Source organism: Streptopelia decaocto (genome assembly GCF_964273445.1).
Source record: "Streptopelia decaocto genome assembly, chromosome: 4".
Lineage (NCBI taxonomy): Eukaryota > Metazoa > Chordata > Aves > Columbiformes > Columbidae > Streptopelia > Streptopelia decaocto.
The window spans coordinates 5,611,732-5,634,163 of record NC_138658.1 but is presented as its reverse complement, the minus strand read 5'-3'; the positions used below and the strand labels follow the sequence as shown (position 1 = coordinate 5,634,163).

Here is a 22,432-nt window from a genome sequence, read left to right as displayed (position 1 = left end):
CAATCAATAAGGTCGCTCTTTGACTTCAAGGTTTTGGCCTGTTGTGAGCAGCCTCTTGTCCTGCGTTGGTCCTTGCGCTCTCTGGCACTGTGTAGTAGCAAACTTCTTCCTTCCTTTACCCAGTGTAGAGTTTAGGCTTGGTGAGACGGTTGGGCAAGGGTTCTTGTGGTGTTTTTGTGTGTGTGTTGTTTTTAAGGTGCTATTTTTAATCAGTTTGATCACACCGTGCTACAAGACATGCTTCCAAATTCACATAGAGTTTACAGTTTTGATTTTGTATTTGCCAGTTTGGAAAGTCAAAATGGTGATGTTTTGCTAAACTGAAACTATTGCTTGCAAGTTGCTCTCTTCCCAAGCATGGCTTCCGATATGAATGTTTACTCGGATTGAGGCTGAAATCCAAAAATAGCAGGGCCTATTTTGTAACAAGGTAGTCATGGATTTAGATTTTGGTCTTGCCAACCGGTAAAGCCAGAGAATGGCACTCTGTCCCCAGTGAGGTGGGATCCCCTGTTTTCCAACCGTAAGGTCACAATCAGACCTTGAAACTCCTTGCTTCCTTGTAGTATGTTGTTGGCACTAGATCAGAACAGGCTAAAGAGAGACCGGGACCTCAGAACATTGTAATCACACATAGCTGGTTAGTCTGACTTGTGGTATTACCTGTCAGGGCTGGAATTCATTGTCTCCTGCAGCAAATGACATCGCAAATGCACCGTCAAAAGTATTTTCGGTTTGTGTGGCCAACTACCTCTTCGTGGACTTGGTGTATCAAGCAGAATAGATTTTTTTATTATATTAGGTGAATCAGACTTTCAGGCTGTGTCAGCGTGTCTAAGTTTAATCTGAAGTATGGTGCACATTCAGAATACAACCACTACTTAAAACAAAACTGGCAAATTCTACTTTTGGGTTGGAAATGAAAGCACATGAGTATTCACATTTTATGTGTTCGGTCTTCTACTTCTGAAACACCCTTCATAAAGCTCTGTTCAAAATGAAGTAGTTGACAGGTACATAGCCAGTCCCAGTATGATTTATGTTATGTTGGAACTCATTGCATCTGTGCCATCTGCCCTGAGGGCAGCCTGCATTCGATTGGCAAAACTCTGCTTTTATTGATATGACTTGCACTGCACGAGTGGCAGTTATTTTAGTATAACAAGTAAGTGCTTTTGCCAAGGAATAATGTGAGCCTACATCTTAATTTTAACTCTTTCCTTTCATGAAGATGATTTTTTTTTTTCCCAAATTATCTTAAAGGCAATGGAACAAATTGATGTTGATTTATGAACTTGTATCTAAATGCTTGTGGCACATTGTCCAAAGCGTTGAGTGCACCTTGCTAAATGCACATCCCGTAATTGCTGCAGAATGTTGGCGCTTCAGGTTCAAATGATGATGATCTAGTAGCAGGGAAACATTTATGTAGGAGTGGGGAATTGGGAATGCATAAAATTGAGAAAACTTGAGAATGTCACATCACTGATGTACATCCATTTTATCACTGCTATACGCATCCGTTAAAGCGAGGCAGTATAAAATGCCTAAGTGGTGATCTTGATAGGCTAAAAATAGAATTAATACAGGAGATGTATGCATGAAATGTCGCATCTGTGAAATCCTTAAGACGACTTGTGCCTGTTGTGTTTTATATCCATTTGGTTAAGCATAACACAAGTCAGCATCATTGTGGAGGGGTATTTTATTAGAAAATCTTAAGTGGACTTGGAATCCTGAAAGCTAAATGCTGAAGGTGGCAAAACCATTTATCGCTACTTAGGTACAGATAGAAGGCTTCCATTGTCAGTGGTGGAGACTAAATAACTCTTTTCCTCAAGGCTATAGGCTCCAGCATTATTCCTAGGTGTAGAATTAATCGCAACTTTAATCCCACTTTCCAGATGTTCATATAAGAAATGCTGCGAACTCTGGAGTGATGTGTAATATTTTTCAGAGATCGTGACATGCAGCAATGAAGGCAGCATGGCAATCTGCATTGGTTTAACCAGCTTTATATGCTGAGTGTGACATCCTATGGTGTGGAATATCCCTTTGGTCCGTTGGGATCAGCTGTCCTGGCTGTGCCCCCTCCCAGCTTCTTGTGCACCCCCAGCCCACTCGCTGGTGTGTGGTGTGAGAAGCAGAAATGGTCTTGACTCTGTGTAAACCCTGCTCAGCAATAACAAAAACGTCCCTGTGTTATCAGCACTGTTTTCAGCACAAATCCAAAACACAACCCCATACTAGCTACTATGAAGAAAATTAACTCTATCCCAGCCAAAACCAGCACACACCCATATTCAAGCCCAGCATTTACTGTTAGGGTCTTGGATGTCTTTTAAGAACTAGTCATTTTTTATGAGAGGGGAAAATTGATGCTTCCTTAACTAGAAAGTTTGGACCACAGTAACTTTGTTAATTGGGCATTGTGCTTGTGAAACAAATTCCCAGTTAGCATAGAACTTTAAATGTGTGCATTGGAATGAGGGAAGAAGGGGATTGTAATCTTAAGTAATTTACAGAACTGCAGAGATCAGTATTTCATTAGATGGGTACTTCTGGCATACCTTAAAAACGGAGTTCTCCAGTATGCTGAGAATTCGGGTGGGATAATGTACAGGGTAAAAAGGCTGTCCAGCCAACATTTTTATTTATGATCACTCCAACTTTTCAAGATCTGTTTTTGAGAGTAAGCCGGTGCTTTTGCTAGTTTCCCTACATGAGTTTCTCCTATAGAGGGGCTGATGTAGAACTGCGGAATGAGCTCCCTTCAACCGCCTCCCCAGTCTGTAACCAGCTCTGAAGCACTGATGCCTTTTTTTGCACTCACACATTAATGGGTAGAGGAGGGGGAAGGATGTAAACAGCTGTAAGTAGCAGCTGTTGAATACAGAGCAGTTAAGCTGTGGAGGCCACCTCTAGCCTGGCATCATCCTCTACCCGCAGATGTTTTCTCTGTGTCTACTGGGTTGAACTGTTGAAGTAGAGGATGGATGTTCTTAACCTCGTCTGAGATGTCAAGTGGCAGCTGGTAAGGAGGAGTGAAAAGGGTAGAGCTTTTGTGTAATTCAGGTTAGGGCATTGATATGTGATCTCCAATAAATCTTTCTGTTGCAAATATTAAGGTTTTGCCACTTTAACTGGCTGCCCTGTGTTCTTGTGTAGGTCCCTCCCCTGTGCGTCAGAGCTGGCAGATGGGAACATGTGGTCTGTGCTTCAGCATTAGGGCCAATATCTCAGTGTAAGCTGACTTTTGGTGATAGTTTAGGCTAGGATGCTGTAATTTACACTGCAAAGGCTACGGGTGTGCATTTTCTCCTGTGACTGATGTGATGCAGTAACCTGCTAGTATAATATTTGGAAAAAAAATAAATTAGGGTAAGACATGAAAGAAGCAGTGAGAATGTATATCTGATTGTAGTCAGTAGTGCATTTTTATATGCAATTGCTTTTGTCAAGCTGGCTTTATCGGCAGAAGGTCTTAAACTGTGTTGAGTTGCACACGCTGAACAGTTTTGTGAAATTGAATCTAAACGCCTCAAACTCTAAATGGAAAGTACTGGAGCTTTTTTTAAAAGAAACTTTCTGTTCAGTGGGCTTTTTATGGGGCACTGATCTGATCCATTAAATGTGGTAGGTTGTGTTGGGGAAGCCTTGCAGGAAAAAAATAAAGTTAAAATCATGCTCAAAAGTTAAAATTGGCGTTTATGCCTTTGGCAACTCTTTCTAAAACACTTGGACGTAGACAAGGTTTAATACTGAAAAATGAGCCAAATAGAGCATTGCAGGATTTGGGACTGAAAGCTAAATAGATAGAGGGGATTTTTAAAAGTTTTGTTTAAACATTGTTGAGAGCCTTTTTACCAACAGTAAACTTAAGTATTGAGATTTTGTGCAAAGGAAGCCTTTGTTCTGAACCTCATCCCTTTGAGGTGAGTGATATGCTAGACGTTTTCAAGATCTCCTGCAGTTTTTTCCAGTGTAATTGTGATGGTTTTCTATTCCCATTTTAAGAAAGTGAGATGGAAGGATTCCTGACTGCTTTGCAAATGTTAAGGCCCAGTAAAAAAAAAAAGGAGACAAATGTTTAATCCTTTCCACAAGCATCTGGACACCAGAGTTCCAAGCTGAACTGAGTGCAGGAGCTAAAGTGCTTTAGGTCTTCCTGACAGAGGGCATGAGGATTGTGTTTAGTGCTCGGTTAACTTTATAGAGAGCTTTCTCTGTAACCTGGAGTTAGGTTGCCCAGGTGCTTGTCATGTCTGTGAGCTCTTCCAACAGTTCTTTTAGGTTTCTAGTAAATACGAGTGTCCTGCTCTCAGACAAGATTTCCCAACCTTTGCTGGCCTATTTGAGTAATAGTGCCAGATAGTTCTCAAAATCAGATAACTGCAAACTTTGTTTTTCCTTTTAGACTTGGTTTCAGTTTCTTCCTGCCTTGAATAATCTAGGAGAATCTCCTGAATGACAATTTGCCAGATGAGCAATGGCCCCTTTCCATTGCTCTAATTCAGGTTGCACTATGTTCATAAGTATGCTTTTAAACACTTGTTTCTTTTTTTTTTTTTCTCTTAAGCTTTTTAAAGACCTTTATGGACATCATTGTTCCCTCGATAGCTGTGGTGGAACTCAGCTGTAAAAGCAGCTGCACTCCAGAAGCAGTTTTGTATTTTTTCTTTTTTAATGCTCTATTGGCTCAATGTGAGCTGATCATGTAACTGCACCTAATCCTGTAGACAGACCCTTAGTTCTGCATCTCTGCCACTGGCTGTTCAAAACGCAGAACCATTATGAAGGGTAGTTATACACAATAGCATAATATGATAGGGTAATTGTGCAGCTGTAGATGAGCCAGTAGAATTATCCTCACATAGTTGTGTTTGTAGAATATACCCATATGGTATATTGCAGTAGCTTTTGCATGCATCTTTGGATTCATACAAAACAAGGGCTGGTCAAAGTCATGGCTGCTTTTTAAAAGGAAAGCTGACTTTCAGAGTTCTTTAGATTAAATAGTTACATTTCAGAATAATACGTCAGACTACACCTAAACAATGAAGTGTGATTACAGATGTGGTGTTATTTGTTAGAATATTAATTCGATAACTTCTTGTTACACGATCCTCCTTTCCATACATTTCCTTGAGAACATGGAGAATTCTTGTACCTTTTTCCGGAAAGCACAGACTTGCTGAGGTTAAGTGCCCAATTGAGGCCGCTTGTGATTTCTACAGAAATTTGTCCTGTGTGCTGCCAGTCCCCACAGTTGTTGTGTTTTGGCCTTTGCCACATGGAGTCTGGGGCAGCGCGTGTGCAGACGCTGCTTCTGGTTGATGCGTCAAATGCTGCTGCCTTACTTTGAACATAAACTTATTTCCAAGTTCATCGCCTCACAGTTGTCTGTATTGAATTGAATCTGTCCCTTCGTTTCCCAGTCACTCTGTTTCATTTAGTCAGGTGCATCTTGCTGCTTCTCTTGTGGCCTGTTTGTACTAGTTACCTTCTTCTCCGAGGTCTTCATTGTAGTCTTGGGTTACAGAACCAAAGACCAGTGTGGTTCTTGCAGTGAAAAAAGTATTTGAAGTTCCAGGGTCTGATATCCAAAGCTTGGAAATGCCAGAATTAAAATAGCCAGTTATCGTTGAATGGATAGGTAGTTAGCCAGTGCTTTACTTCACACTTTGCCCGTCAATATGCACAGGCCTCATCCTACACTGAGCATGTATGTTCGAATAGCTCTGTTATTTCCAGGGAAATGGTAATTGTTGTAGTACTTCAGAACTGGTGTGTGTAAAGCAGTCAGATTTTCTTCACGTTGAGTAAGACAGCTGCTGTGGGTTTTGTTACTTTGGGGAAAACAAGCCATGCCTTTGAGTTCAAAGCACAACTATAGGTGTGTAGTTGCCACCTTCTTTCTGAGTCTGTTCCACATGCCTTCAGTGAGTGACCAGGAAAGCAAACTCAGTAACTGAGCTCCTTTTCAAGTTGGATCTGTCCAGCTATGGAGGTGAACTCTGCAAAAGGCTGGAACATACAACAGAGAGCCATTTTAGCTGTGCTAACTGAAATTTGCTGAAAACCATTACCTGCATTGTACACCTTCCAGATTTCAGAGCAGATGAGAAGAGCTGCAGACAATGTTCTCATTCACAAAGGGCTTGTGTACTAAGAGGTAGGTTCTTCGGAAAGATAACATGTAGTCATCTGAGTAGTTTGTATCACAGCCCAAGCACACAAAGTGATTTAATTACAGTTGCGCAGCAGTCTGGCATTTCCTTCCTTGAGCGTGAGGCTTAAAACATTAATATTTCCATGTTTGTCTTGTAATATACCATTATTATATTGTTGCATTGTACAAACAATATGCAGTGTGTAGCACGAAAATTGTAGTACTAAAGGCTTGAGAAAGGAGAACCATGAAAAATAGCACAAGCAGAATAATCAAGATAGGGACAATCACAACTGTTACATTCCTGATCATGTTTTGGGTTTCTTAAAAAGTGTTCTGTGCTTTTTGGCCCTTGCTGCTTTCTGTGACTGTTCTTCATGTGTTTTCTTGGCATATTTGTTCTGGCTATTTTTTTTTTTTTTTAAACAACAGAAACCTACATATTTCTGTTTTGTGCACTGTCATTATACGTTGTTTTTATCCATTTATTGTCAGCCATAATGCCAGCTTGTTGGAAAGGGATAATTTTCTGCTGGTTACACTTATGTTGCGATGTGTATTGTGCCCCTGCTTTCTTATTCAGCTTAGAAATTCACATTCAGTGTTCTTTCAAACTGTTATTTTCTGCTTCCAGGGGTAATTAATTTTCATCCTGAAATGAATGTTGCAAATGCAGGTGTGTGGGATGAGGCAGTAGTTCTTTGCTGGTTGACACTTCTTAATCTTCAAACAGGCTTAAATGTTCTTCCCCTCCCTTTATAGCTGCTTCCAATCCTTCTTTTTTAAAGCTGGTTTCAGCTGTGAGCTAATGAGTAAGACTAATGTAGTGATGAATTTTTGGATGCTTAGAGTTTGAGATATCCTGTTTAACACAGGCAATGTTAGACAAGCACTCAAATTAATGTTGATTTTTAAAATTATTTATTATTTTTAATTACCTCATTTTTATTTAAACTTCTGATTTAACAGGATATTGCCTTTCATGCCCTCCAAGGTAGAACGAGTTACTATCTGGAAACTTAAAGCAAATTAACCCAGTTTTTTGCATTATCCTTTCTTGACTACAAACCAGAAAGCTGCAATATCTGATTTTAGCAAATAATTGTGTTACAAACCGGTATTAAATCTGTGAGTTTATGCCTGTGGAGGAAACATGAGTGATCTTCTGCCACTCTGCATTTCAGTCAGCTGCTACTATCATTAAAAATAAGCCCTGGCTATTTCCAGCTTAAACTAGAAAAATGTAGCAGTTGTGCCACAGGGAGTATGAATTCTGAGAAACGGGAGGAAAAGGAGCCGACCCTGCTGCTGATCTACTTGGTACCTTGAGAAATGCAAATGGTTCCCTGAAGTTATTTTCCTTCACTGCCTTACTTATGCATATTTGGATGAGGTACCCTTTAAATTTTTGTCACCCTTTAAATGAGTTCTGTAATCTTTTGAATATCTGGTAGAGAGGAGTTTTTAGCAGCTTTGCTGTCGAAAGAAAAACACTGGTTTGTAATAGGATTGTAGTCCTGCATTCACACTCGCACATCCATGTTTTGGATCATCACTTGAAGTATAAGCCAGATTTTCTGTATTAGTTGTCATAGAATAATTTTTAATAGACTGTAAGTTACGTAATTTACAATGTGTGATCATTGTGATTGTGCAAAACAAGCACATCAGTTAGCTTTTGTAAGCATTTTTTTTCCTTGAAAGTACAGCTTTATTTTTTGTTGGCTTTTTGATGAATGTATGAAGAAAGAAGATTAAGATTGTGGTTGTTTCACCAGTAAGATTACAAATTACTACACACTTAACGTGAAGCTGGCAGAAGCTGTGGCACTGCATTGGTGTTAAAGCAGGTCTGGCTGTTGCTGTATTTCCAGCTATCAGTTTTCCAAAGCTACAAAATTGTACATGTATTGCTTTTTGTACGTCCTCTAACAGCAGCATTGGCACTTACTCCTTAAACAGTGTTTAAATCTGTAGAATGCTAAGTGACTAATCATCCCTGTGGGGAGGTGGGAACTATCACAACTTTATATTTGGAAACTGGGACACAGAAACGATGATATGCTGGAGCTACGCTGGAAACCTCTGACAGTGACGGAGCCTACTAGTCACAGTTGTAATTCAAGACTAAACCTTTCCAACAGGCATGTAACACATCATTCTGAACCAAATTTGGCTTATTGTTTCTGTGTGAAGTTTTGGGAATTTGCTTCTTGGCAGTTTATATCTTTTTTTTCTTAAGGCACCTGCAAAGTGAAATACTAGAGCAGCCGACTTCAGGCAAATGGGGGTTCTGTCTGGGGATTTATTAGAGAGTTTGGGGTGTGGATTAGTGCCTCTTGACAACAGAAAGCATTACTGAAACTGAATGTGAACAGAGAGAAGCAAAGTTGGAGGTAGTAAGCAGTGCAGCAGAAGGAATATTAGAAGCATAAAGCCCTTATATGTAGAAATTCCACAAAACAATGCTTGGGAACCTTTAGTTCTAAAATACCCATTAAACTCTTTGTAAAATGAAACTTCATGTGTACTTTACCTTGGTGAGAAATTCGGTGAAAGCAGGGGAATGATTATGAGCTGATTTTTTTTTTTTTTTTTTTTTTAATTAGCTCATGGAAATGATCAAGCTTATTTTTACCATCAGAAATATTTTTCAGATTAAATCTTTTCCTGCTACAGAATAGTGGCTCTTGATTGCTGAACTGCAGAGGGTCAGTTTGTGTTTCCGCTGCTGAGTGGGAAGCTTTTAAGAAGAAAAAAAGGCATAACATAAAAAGTTCCTCCCTTTCCTTGACTGAAATGCTTCAACTGGGCTCCAAATGTCACAGCTCGTGTGCCTCTGGTTGTTGAGTTTCCAGTTATTCCAGTTTGCAGCTTTACTCTTTTGACCATACTATCGGAGAGAAACAAACACAAGAATGCTGCCGCCACAGCTTTTGCTTTCTGAATTTAGTGGATAAATGGTTTGCTCTGTGGTTGAAATGCAAGCGGTGTATTGTGTGTTCCCAGCCTCACCTGTATTTTGAGCTGCTTTGTTTAGCACAGTTTTTTGGTGTGGTTTGTTTTGTTTTTTTACAAAAATGGTTTGGGCTGGACAAAACTTTAGTCATTTTGCTTATGAAAAATCACTGCTTGTGTGTTGTCTAGAACAGTTCAAGTAACTCGGCATGGATGTATATTTTGAAATGGCTGGAGACTCAAATATTACAACCGTGTTTCAGCTTGTAAATTTTTCTTAATGTTACTGGAGGGGTTTTTGCACACATTTTTTCACCAGAATTTAGTAAATTTTTGCCTTGCATTTGCAATCCTACTTGTATTTGCTTGTCCTAGTTGAATTACTAATATACTCTAATTTTCCTGCTGTGTTGAAACACCATATTTTTACCTTGAGTACTAATTTCTTAGACTTAGCTCTTAGAACTCTCTAGTCTAACGCGTGTTCCTGGGACAGTCCACTTCATGCTGTTCTTTTCTTGCCCCTCCTTGTCTTAATGGTATTCGTTTTTATAGTTTTCATGAACTGCGTGAAAAGCCTTTTCATAGTTCGTAGTCCCTGTGATAGTCTTTTAAAAAATAAGATATTATCTTCTTCCCTGATTAATTAAATAACCCAGTAATAACTACACAACTACATTAGTATAGTAACATTTGTGTCTTTGTGCTTATTCTATTGCTACAACATTTAAGGGACGAAAGATCCAGTGGGACTTTTTTCTCTCAGGTTTTGGGAACAATTGATCATTCCTAGAATTGGAAAACAAGAGAAATAAGTCTGATTAACAAAACCTGCTGTATTTGTTAAATGGGAAAACAAAAATATCCTGAAATTTAGAAGAGGTTTCTTCTGAAGGTTCTTTTATATTCCTTGCATTTGCATGGACAGTGTAAATCTAACTTAGCATTTTTTTCTGGAGGGTGCTGAACAATATATGGACCTAACAAGTGATATTTCTTGGCAGAAATACGTCTACCACAGGGACTCAAAATAATAACTGGGGGTGTAGAGAAATGTCCTCAGAATGGATTTACGGTGATGATCTGGAAAGAGCCGTTGCCTGCACTTCTAAATAACAGCAGCAGTGAAATGAACCGTAATATTAACTTCATTGTGCCATTGTTGATACAGTTCTGGTTTACAAAATAGTCCGATGTCAGTGCAAAAATGAAACTTGGTTAATTGGAAAGTTCGTCAAAAATAGCATGTGTAGGGAGGGAAAATGCAAGAATAAGGGTTTTTTGGTGTGTTTGTTTGGGAGAGGGGGTGTTTGGGTTTTCTTGTTGTTTTTTCTTACTGTGTGGACTTCTCCATGTTGAAGCAGTGCTATTCTTGCAGTGTTTGCAGGAGCCATTGTTCTACCAAAGAACATGGTTAAGTTACGGGAAACATATTTTTCCCCTCACTTCATATTGACTTACACTTATTACATTTTTATCAAGTGCAGAATTTGTGAAACTTAAGGTATGTACATTAGGATCCTCCCAGACAAAACAGCTGTCTGATGCAAATGTGCATATGTTTCCAGCATAATAGGTATGCCTGAGTATCTTAAATGTCTGAAAAAGTAATGGAAAGTTCATTTTTTAATGGTTTGTGTAGACTTGCAGCAAAATAACTTGTATGCAACTGTTAATATATGGGAGAGGGATTGAAGGTTTTCCCGTTTCTCATGACTTCCAGATGCCTTGACAAGTGTAGATTTATACAAGTTCCTGAAGCTGTTCTTAGATTCAGAAGAGAGCAGGGAAGGGTATAAATTTAATTTTAAAAGACACTGTCCAAGCAAGTAACTTGCTGAGCGTTTAAATGAAGTAATACTGAGCTGCTTTGACTAATCCCAGCAATCTTGATACTACACAAGGAAACCTCCATCTGAAGTTTCTGTTTTCATTTCTCGCTGTAATGGGGGAGGGAGGGAACTGTTTCTGCAGCTCAGTTGTTCAGAATTTTAAAGGTATTATTGTCTTAAATATCAAGTTTAAAATTAAAAATACAGATATTTTCCCTGATTCCAACAGTTGTCTGCGTCTTTAATTTTCCCGTCTCCTTTGATCTATGCAAGATGTATCCCTGATGGGGGTAGTGAGGAAAAATGAAACTTAAGTTTCCCTGTTGGTTTGGTGGGGTTTTTTTTTGGTTTTTCTTCCTGTTCCGAGCCTCAGCATCAGGTGGTGCATTACACAGTGCCTTCTGTTTAATGAAGACTCATCAATAGCTTTCTCTCTTCCTGCTTCAGGCTTCTCTAGCTAAGACTGAATCCTTGCAAATTGTGATCAGAAAGTGATTAGACTTGGCCCTCTTCAGGCTCTGTATCCTGCTCTTCTTTCTGTCCTTCAGCAGGAGTGTCTTTACAGTTGTGATATTTATTTGGAAAAGCATAGTCATTGTAGCTGTTTACTTTTGTAGCTGGTTTTGGCAATTGTTGTCTTTTATAAAGGCATTTTTGACGCTGATATAGTGGTTCTTGTAGCTGTTATTGCGCATCCTCCTGTGTTTGTATATGGGAAAACTTAAAGGTTTTTGCTGGACATGAAGTGAAAATGACTAAGTTCATTAGTGTTTCTTCTCTGAATAATTTATTTTGTTGTTCTTTTTTTTCCTAAAGGAACTTAGTGACTTAGCCCGTGACCCTCCAGCACAGTGTTCAGCAGGTCCCGTTGGAGATGACAGTAAGTAACCCTTAAGTTTCATATGTTGCTCTAACTCAAAGCATATCATGCATAGATAATAATGCGGAGTTTTTCTTTTGTAGTGTTTCATTGGCAAGCCACAATTATGGGACCTGTAAGTATTCGAATTCTTGTGATGTAATACTCAACCAGTAGTTCTTATTCAGGTGGAAACTGTGGGGTTTTTTGTTTTACTTTGTAACTCCCCTTATCAGGCCCACGTGTTTCAGCTGAAATGATCCTCTAGAGCAATGTTAGGCATTATCACTTAATATCTAGAAACTTTGCATTTAACTTTTTCTGAAGTTTGAATCTAGCATGAACTTTGTAGTAGGAGCTGGTCTCAGTGTTCGGAATTAGATGAGATGCTTTTGTGTGGATTTTGGAACAGGGAATCCTTCTTTGGTCTGGTGTCATGTACTGAGATCTTGAAAATATATCTAGATATAGGAGGGAAAAAGTCACTGAAGTGTTAGGTTCCAGTTACGCCTGGAGGAAGAAATTGTGTGTTAAATGAAACCTGAATGTGACTCTTTCCTCGTTAGAGTAAAGGAGGCAAATGTTTGCCTTTACTGAAAAGGTAACCTGCAAACACTTGACATCTGGTGTTCTCAGGGCTGGTTATCTATATTTAGAAAACAAAACCTGCTGTAACTTGAGAAGACAAATATTGGATGCCAGTAGACCTGCAGCCACAATGCGGTGCTTCTGGTGAGGCTACGGAGTAGGAATTAAATATCAGTGTTGCTGAATTGCCCTGACTTTATAGCAACAAGTGTGGTTTTAGGAGACCACGATGGAAAATGTGCCTGTTACAGGTTCACCTGACTGGAAAAAATGGCTCTCCATTCCAAAGTCCCTGGTCCCCATTGATTTTAACTAGGTGCTTCAAGAAGATTAATTTGTTTAATAGCTATATTAATGTTCAAAAGGCAAAGAATGTTCTGCACTGTACTGAATATGATTTTATGTAGCTGGTGTCTGTGTGGCCATAAGGTGTTAAACAGCAGTTGTATTTAAATTGAGATTATTGTTTTTAGCTTCCCCTTCTGGGAAGCTTTTCTTCTCATATAGTTTTGTGGTGTCAAAAGGTTCGCATTCCTGTTTCAAGTCTGGGCAGTATCCTGACAGAAGTGTGGTGTCAGTGGTTCTGGTGGTCCCGTGGTGTTGCTTTGTGCCTTTAATAACAGACAAGGATTGTAGAACCAGTCCCCTGGCTTTCCACCTCTGCAGTGCGATATTAGCCAGGCTGGGATTTTCTTAGACATGAGAGAGCGTGCATTGGTCTAACACATTCTGAGAGGGGTTTATAATTGCTAAAATTTATTTGCAGTTCAGGGGTTGCTTTCTGGCTCCTCAAGGCCTCATGTAGTATTTATTGATCAAACGGAGGTTATGTCTTGGCTGTGAGGTTTTCAGCAGAGTTTGGAGAGGGTATAATCTGTAAGTTTTCAGGTTTGAGTTGCTTGTCTTGTGATGCAGAATTTTATGTTCTGGTATATAAGTAAGATGGAGTTATTTCCTTACACTGGTGAAAACTTCTCGCAATGAATGCGAAATAGTAATGTTAATATGAGTCTTCAGGTTAATTGTGAAGTTCTTAGCTCTATTTCAGAAATTTAGTTGTAGTTTCAAGTAAAAACTTCTTACATCTTCTCATAACTAGTAACTTACGCAATCCCTATTCAGTCACTCCATGTATTCTCTGCTTATTATCAGCTTTGCTTACTTCCACGTGGTGCTTTCCTGCTAATAGTTAACACCCGAACCAGTTATCCTCATAATTGTTTCCTTGGCGCAGGGAAATGTGAAATACTCTTCCATACTAGATTACAGTGAATTTCTCATACAGAAAGGGAGGAAGATTTCACTTTAATCTTGATGGGAGGTTTTTTTGTTTGGTGCTGGTGGGGTGAGGTTTTTGATTTTGTTGTTGTTTTGGGGTTTTTTTGCAAGGAACAAGGAGTTAGCTGTGTATTTGTAGGTGTTCTGCAGGGCTGAGCAACGCCTAAGCTAAGGACAGAACTTAAAAGGGGATGGAAGGCCCTTAGAGCAGCCCATGGCCACTGTAAGCTTGGGTGCTCGTAGCAAATAAGCTCCAAACATGGAACTTCTCTGTACTGTCACTTCTTGGAGCTGTCTCAGAGGCTTTTGGATGCTTGTGCCAAGTTGTCCTGAGTGGATTGTTAAAGCAGCTGTTTTCTACAAAGCATTAGCTCAGGGACGTCCATTCAGAAAGTGACCTGTACGTGTTCTGTATCACTAACCTGAGGAAGTAGTAATTGAATTTTAATTGCATCTCTCTTGTATTAATGGATTAAACAGTTCAGTTGCTTAAATAACTTTTGTTTAAAAACAAGATCTTCAGTGATATTTAGTCCTAAAGATGGTAATAGGATGATTATTTGTTTACTTTGACAGAATGACAGTCCATATCAGGGTGGTGTATTCTTCTTGACAATTCACTTTCCTACAGACTACCCTTTCAAACCACCTAAGGTAAGTATTGCTTTCTCATTTGTGAAATTAGTTCCTTTAAAGAACCAAGTATAGGACAAACTGTCAGCATCTGTGTTGTAATGTTCTAAAGTTCTCACTTCCTTCATGCATTCTTACAGTATCTTAGATGGCTATGTCCCTTTCTGACCACCACAAGAATGAGTGTGTTGGCATATGTTTTGGGAGCAAATTCATATCTATTCTTTGTTTTAGTTCTCTTTTTCTTAATTGATGGGAAAACTCATTAGCTTTGTGTTACAATAATAAAATTCTTGCTGAGGGGACTGTCAGGTCTAACAGTGTAGCTCTTTGGGTTGTTCGATAGGAATGTGACACTATGGATAGGGATTAACTTGCTGAGCGCCTAAAATCAGGGAAGATGGCATCTGTTTGGCAACAACTGCAAAATATGCTCTTCTTTGCAGCTGTATCAGCCACTAGCATTGTCTTCCAATTTTCAGTCAATATGAAAGGGCACATTGGAGTCACCGCAACGTGTGAGGGCTTTTTTAGCTCTGTGATAGCAGTGGTACTGTGGTTCGGGCACGTCTCTCGAGTGTCTTCATCATGACACAGGCACCTGTTATCAAAACACAGCCTCACATGTGCCCTCTCTCTGGAAATAGAGGGCCTGGTGAATGGCAACTGAGAAGTTGTGGCTTGGGTGCATTTCCATGAATTTGATGCAGTTTAGCTGCTTAATCTGTTTTCTTTTAGAGTAAATTGAGTTGACTGATAACTTGGCTGAGGAGAAAGGGTGATGTCATTGTCGTCATAGACCAAAACACACTCTTCATATTTTTTTTTTGTTGCAGGTTGCATTTACAACAAGAATCTATCATCCAAATATTAACAGTAATGGCAGCATTTGTCTTGATATTCTAAGATCACAGTGGTCTCCTGCTTTAACTATTTCTAAAGGTAACTTTTGTGAAGGAGAAATACTTCCATCTTGTGTTGAATACTGTGCTTCTAGCTTTGGTTGTCTGGAGTTCTTACTCATCTCTTGATTTCCCTTACTCATTCTAGCCTGTGTTTTGCCAGTTTGATAACTCTATTTTCCTGTATTTTTAGCGGATATTTGTTTTTTCTAACATCTTCTGCTATATGGCTGTTTAAGGCTTTGTCAGGCCACTTACTTGCTTTAGTATTATTATCAGAGCTTATTTACTAGCTTGATCCTGGAGGAATCTGCCAGCATTTGGATTGAAACAGGGCTGTGGTGGTGCTATTTGAGCTAAGGCTGTGAAGCTGTTTGTTTGCAGCTGTCCATGTAGATACACGTTTGTATATTAATTTAAAGTCAGATTTTAATAATGAAATCTGCATTGTTTTTTGACTGAGTTTGTCTAGAATTACATGCAGAGTTATATTGTCATAACTCTGTGGTAGATGCACAAAACTGTTAGTGATGCACACTGCTTTTTGCCACTGTGCGCTGGCATTGTATTACGTTACTTCATCAACTTAGCTCACTGATTCTACTTCAGGATAAATTGCTGTTGTGCTGCAATAGAAGCTTTGTAGCTTTCCTCATTTTACGACAGCAAATAACAATTAATATTCAGATATTTTCATGATGATCAGATTTTGTTTACCTGAAAGCCACTAGTCACTGTGGCTTCAAAAGATCCATCAAAATGCTCCTTTTTGTATAGAACTTGTAATTCCTGTCTGTCATAGAGTAGGTTTGTGATTTGAATGTGGATTCCCTACATTTTAGTGCTTTGACTATTGTTTTTCTTTCAAAGCTACTGTGAGGGTAGAGGATGAAGTCCTCATAGCTGCCTACAAGTGTTACTACTTTATTTTACAACATGTGTAGTTTTATCGGTGCAGACCAGGGTATTGCTACCTTACATACAACAGGGAAAGAATTCAGTCTGATTTAAAAAAAAAAAAAAAAAAAGAAAAAGTTTTAGTAAATCAAACCATGGAATGTGCTGATCATGAGCATATATAATAACATGCTTTTGTTGGCTGTTGCATTGTAGTGCAGGGGACAACAGTGCTGTTCTCATGTACATACTGACAGCTCTAAGTATTGGGAAATAGGAAACAAATAGTTCTTACAGACTTTTAAGTCTTCCTGGGCTTTTTATTTGGAGTGGATTACGAATTTATTTTGGCCATATATCAGGAAAATGCTTTTTAGGTCCTCTCCTGTGCCGCCATTGTGCTAATGCAAAGATCTGTGCTCCATTCTTTCTGAGATTGTTGCTCCTGTTTTGCTATCAAGTATTGTCTTTTTTTATTTTACAGTTCTCTTATCCATTTGTTCACTGTTATGTGATCCAAATCCAGATGACCCACTAGTGCCAGAGATTGCACGTATCTATAAAACAGACAGAGACAAGTAAGTACAGAGTTGTGTAAGGCTGATATTTTAACACAAGTTTTGAAGAGTGCATTGTCAGGCAGCAGTTGTGCTGAGTGAGCCTTTTGTCGGAATCTGGGATGGGGAGAACTTGTGTGTCAAAGAAGTACCTATTCTTGGTCATCCTTAATGTAGAAACAAAGGGACTCAGTGTCTTTGGAGTTGTGGGTGAAGGAGACTATGTTTTTCTCATTTGCGTGGCAGTGGTTTAAAATATGTATTGCATAACATTTTGTTTACCATGCATAAAGATAGTTAGATCTTCATACTGAGGAAAAGCTTTGTTATTTTGATGCTTTCTTTTGGTAGCAGCTTGGTCTTTAATTTTGGTGCTCCCCTTGAAAAAAAGGCTTCAGAACTTTTTTCCTATCTGTGTTGAAAAAACCCTTTTTTCCCCGTTATGAGTTTTTAACATTTTGCACAGATAGAATTATGTGAAGTAGACTTTATTTTTGTTTATATATATATATATATTAATGCTAAACATACTTGTCCAATTAGGTACAATAGGTTAGCAAGAGAGTGGACAGAGAAATACGCTATGCTGTAGGGTAAGAAAATCTGCACATTATGGTGCATTTAACCAAACGGAAACTTGTCAGCACTTGGGTGCTGCATGCTCTAAGGCACTGGATTAACTAACAGATAATGGATGCACCAGTTACTGAACTTGGATATTTAACAGCTTGATCTGTGGTTAGTGTGAAATGGATTGGCTAGTCACTATTTCTCACAGATACTGCTCTTGCATGGCCAAAAAAAAAAACCCAGATAGTATTAAATAATTGTTGAGTTTTAAGCCAGCTTGTCAGCTTATTCTGGTAAGTATTTAGCAAGATTTTACTCAGAATTTCATTAAAAGTGATGCCCTGCAGGAAGACCTCATGTGTAGACACGGGTGAATTTAGACAATCCAAATTCCAACTTTTGATTATTCAGCAGTGTCTGTCTTCTATATGTAAGCTAGGAAGATGTATGGGGATCGTGTTCTGCTTGTGTAGTTGAAAATTAACTTCTTACTGACAAGCATGGAGTTAAGTAAAAACTAATTGTTAGCTTAAATCCTGTGGAAGTAGCGTATGTAAATATTCTTTTAATGTCCTTTTTAAAAGTTGAATAGTATATTCATGTGGAAACAGAATATTAAGTGTGAAGAAGTGCTTAATGTTGTTTTTACTCTAAAATGGGAAAACTGACGTTTTGTATCCAATGATATTAATTAACCCAAGTAATCTTTACTTATGGCATGTGATACTCTGTAATCTTTACCTAAGGTCAGAATTTAAATGAAACGCTCCCCTTGCCTCTCCCACCCCAGGTGGTCTCCATTGCTTCCCTTTCGGTAGTTTTTCACAGCAGACTTCTAGCAAATCTGCTTGTCTTGAATTTGAAGTGTTTCATATAAATTAGAGAATATTCTAGTTAGTCCAGGTAGGGAGTCGTTCAGTTTTTTCAGTTCAAGTGTATCATAGTATGGAAGACGACTTCTCTTGGTGTGAAGAGAATAGGGAGATGGGGATAAAGTGATACTTAGTCATTAACTGCTCAGGAAATTGTCGTTTTCATGCTGACACCAATCCCTCTTTTACCTGCAGGTACAACAGAATATCTCGGGAATGGACTCAGAAGTATGCCATGTGATGCTACCTTAAAGTCAGAATAACCTGCATTATAGCTGGAATAAACTTTAAATTACTGTTCCTTTTTTGATTTTCTTATCCGGCTGCTCCCCTCTCAGACCTCATCTTTTTTATTTTTTTGTTTACCTCCTTCCATTCATGCACATGCTCATCTGAGAAGACTTTAGTTCTTCCAGCTTTGGACAATAACTGCTTTTAGAATCTGTAAAGTAGTTACACAAGAACAATTGCCCAAGATTCAGAATTTTTTTTAATGGAGCATGTGTATTATGTGGCCAATGTCTTCATTCTAACTTGGTTATGAGATTAAAAACAAACATTCCTCACTGCTCTAACAGATACTGAAGATGTCACCTGAAGGGGGGAGGGGAGATGGATGCTCAATTTTCTCCCATCAAAGAAGTAACATTGCTGTAGCAACATCCATCTTGTTTCAAAACCTTCCAGTGTTAGAGAACTGAGGTTTTATTATATACTTTTGCTCATAACTGGTGTGTCTGGAGAATTGGTACTGAATCTATAGCATCAACAGAACAGAAAATGTGATGTATCTTATGCATGTCAATAAAGGAATGACCAGTTCTTGTTTTACAGAGAATGGAAATTGGAAGTCAAACATCCCTTGTATTCCAAAATAGGGTCTAAGAACATTTTTGTAATTCATTTAAATTTTGTTAGGAGGCTTGGAGCTATTAGTTAATCTGTCTTCCAAAACACTGTTTAATATAGCACTGAATAAATGATGCAAGTTGTCAATGGATGAGTGATCAACTAATAGCTCTACTAGTAATTGATTTATTTTCTTCAATAAAGTTGCATAAACCAATGAGTTAGCTGCCTGGATTAATCAATATGGGAAACAAAATCTTTTGTAAAAGCAAAGCTGGTTTTTGTATATACTGTTGGGATTTGCCTCATTGTTTAACATCAAATAATGATGTAAAGTTCAATAGAGTGAATCTTTTGCCATTTTCAGTTATAATGCTCAGTCTGTTGCAGGTTGACACATTGTTCGGCCTGATGTATGCAGAATTAATAAGCTAACATAGTAGTGTAGCCGTAGTCGGGTGCTACACGTGGTGCTGGGAGCCCAGCGTTCAAGGATGGACTTGGGACCCAGCAGATCTGAAGTGGTGTGTCACGGAGGCCCTTCCCGATGCACCCCTGTTTGCTGACTGAGAACCTTTTTCTTCACCTTGTACACTTGACAGCTGAAAGATCTTAATGTGATAGTAATGATGAGGCAAAAAAATATATAAAATAAAGTACTGTTTTGATGTGGGAATTGTCATGAGGCTGTGTTGAAGTGACTTTACTATGTGGGATGTTCATTACCATTGAAAAGGACTTGTTCAGCCATGCTGCCATTTGCATTGATGACTATTTTAATACAACAGACACTTTCCTCCCATCAGGTGACTAAATGTGGATAAAGACTCATTGCTATTGGATCTTTGTTCTACAGGAAACGTTGTCTTGTGCCATTAGCTTATCTCTGCAGCAACAAGGGCATTATTAAACATCCAGCTCTCCTCTTTCCTGCCCTCTTCCTTCATATTTTTCCCTGTTTGATTTTTTTTGGTCTCCTTTTTTAACATCCGTAGCTTCATTTTCTCTAGTCTTGTATTATCAGTTTATTGTGCATCTGTGACTTCACACTGGCACCACTTTTGCACTGCTTAATAGTTATGTACATTCTGATTCCTTGTCCCCACATGGATGTGGAAAGCTAGATGTAAAATAAATGTTAAACCTTAATTTTTATAAAAATGTGAATATGTAGTTTGGACATGGTTTGTTCTGGTTCTAAGCTATGCAAGTGAACTTATAAGTCTAGCTGGCTTGAAATTTAGAAACCTGGGCTCTCTTTAACAGCGCTGAAATGATGTTCTCAAATTTAAGTTGCAGTTCGTGCAGTATTTCTGCTTCGCTAACTGAAGATATTTTTTGCTTACACCGTTTTGCTGGAAAAATGGATAGACTTAAAATGCAGCTGCCAGTAACATTACAGCTGAGATAAACACTTATATTTCTAAGCTTGCAAACGTTGCTGTCACCTTTTTGGTAATTCTGTTAATTTGATGCTCGTTACTTTGTTTTGTAGCCTTAGCTGATGAAATCACATGATCAGCTAAAAAAACGTGAGATGTGAGGCATCAGGTTTATAAACTCAACAAGATGTGGATGAGGAAGGGTCAGGGAAGGAGAATATAGTAAAATATGACATGGAAGATGGAAATCCTGTTTGGACCACTGTATAGTTCTCTTGTACATCCAGAATGCGGTATTTCTGTGATCATTTTTTGTACTTAGACGCTCTGTATTTTGATGCAAGGATGATGGGTGGATTGTGGATGTGTTACGTGCACGCTGGAGGTCATGCTGAGCATCTTCCCTTTGTGAAGTGGGAAATGGCAGGTGTTTTGTCTTGCTTGTGTCTCGTGTTGTATTTGGGATTGTGGTTCAAGTGGGGACACAGGATGAGGAACTGGTTAATGTCAGCTAATAAGATGATGAAAGAATTTAAGAATTTTTACCAAAAGGAAAAGCTTAATTAGTAATTAACCCTGAGAAATATACCTACCAAATCTACAGATATTCTAAAAAGCAAGTAGTAGATTTCGATTAATATGAAGCATCTGAAGGGGAAAAAAATTCAATTTTAGCTCCATGTGAAAACTGAAGGTTTTGAAAAACATTGAAGTGGATTGTACGTCAGCTCTATTGAGAGACTTATTTCAGGATGATAAATACAAGAATAGCTTCAGAACACAGGAGCCAGATCCAGCCTAAAAATCTTGGATTGAGCAAAATATATACATTTTTAAATGCCTTTTATCTAAAGGTATTTATGGAGAACGTGTCAAGCCAAGGCACTTAGATTTCACAAACATCTAACAAGGAAAGAAACTTAACACTTCAGTGTTGTTTCTGGATTTTTATTTTTTTAAGATTTATTGCTATGTTTAAATGGAGTTTGAATTTGACAACAAGATTGCAGTTAGCTTATTCAAATTTAACTTGAAAAACTTGCAGTTGTTTTAAGGACATTTTTGAGTCTTTTCAGGATGCAGGAAAAGCTTTTCTCTGCAGCTTTGATGAGGGATATCTTTTTTCTTTCCCTGTCTTTCGATGCTCACAACATCTGTATTGGTTGAAAAAAATAGTATAAACACTTTTATATTTGTGTGTAAAAACATTCTACTCAGTTGCACTGTTGAAAGCTTTTATATAGAGATTGTAGGTGCGAATTCTTTCTGAAACACAAGTCTGGCTTCAAGCAGACCGCAACAGTAAGGTCTGATTGCTATGGAGGGATGGAACGACAGTCGAGTAAATGATTAAAAGGCATCTAGTTAGTATATAGCTGTGCGGATACACTATACTAGTCCTGTTAGATTTGATAGTTGCTTATGCAAAAAGGAATTAGCGTTGTTTAACAGATAATGTGATGGTTTAAACATTCACAGCCGGAAATGTTCCAAATATCGTTGTGTTCTTTTCTGCAGCCTCCACTCATTTGTTCTCTCTAGCCATTTTATTTCAAAGCCTTCATTGTTATTAAACAATAGTATTTTACAGGCATTATCATCTGAAGAAGATACCATAGGTCCATAAGATGTGGCTAGTGATTCAGAGGAAATCTTCAGTCTGCAAGTCTAATAAATATACATAAAACTTCATAGTAAAAGTTGGAGTTTAGCTGAAGATTTCTTGCTGTGTTTATATGTGTCCCACCCCCCTGAAAAATCCAGTTTCTTTGCCTGGTTTGTGTGTAGTTTTATACATGAAAACTAGGCTTAGACAACCATTTCAGTTAAATTTAAATGAAACAAATCAGCACTAGAATAAAGGAATGAGATAAATAATCCATGATCAACAGAGGATCTTAAGGTGTAGTGGTTATTTCACTGGAACACAGACTACGCTAATTCCGTAAAGCATGAAAACCAAGAACCTGCTACTCAGAGGAGTAACTTGCTTGATGCTGTTCTGGGTGTCATGGAAGGTTTGCTATTTTACCCCAGTGCCTTCAACATAAATATAAAACGGGCATAAAGTTGAAAACTGTTG

General features: G+C 38.4%; 1 protein-coding gene across 1 annotated transcript in view; it reads left to right on the top strand.

The window, feature by feature from the left end:
- Positions 1-19,649, top strand: part of UBE2D3 (ubiquitin conjugating enzyme E2 D3) — a gene marked incomplete at its 5' end in the record, with an annotated part of 35,170 nt that extends 15,521 nt beyond the window's left edge. The window contains 6 exons of the mRNA XM_082051201.1: positions 11,779-11,842; positions 11,926-11,957; positions 14,264-14,341; positions 15,157-15,262; positions 16,604-16,697; positions 18,314-19,649. Coding sequence (XP_081907327.1) covers positions 11,779-11,842; positions 11,926-11,957; positions 14,264-14,341; positions 15,157-15,262; positions 16,604-16,697; positions 18,314-18,359 — 420 coding nt within the window. The 3' untranslated portion in view covers positions 18,360-19,649. The remainder of the gene's footprint in view (positions 1-11,778; positions 11,843-11,925; positions 11,958-14,263; positions 14,342-15,156; positions 15,263-16,603; positions 16,698-18,313) is intronic.
- Between the last annotated feature and the right edge of the window lie 2,783 nt (positions 19,650-22,432).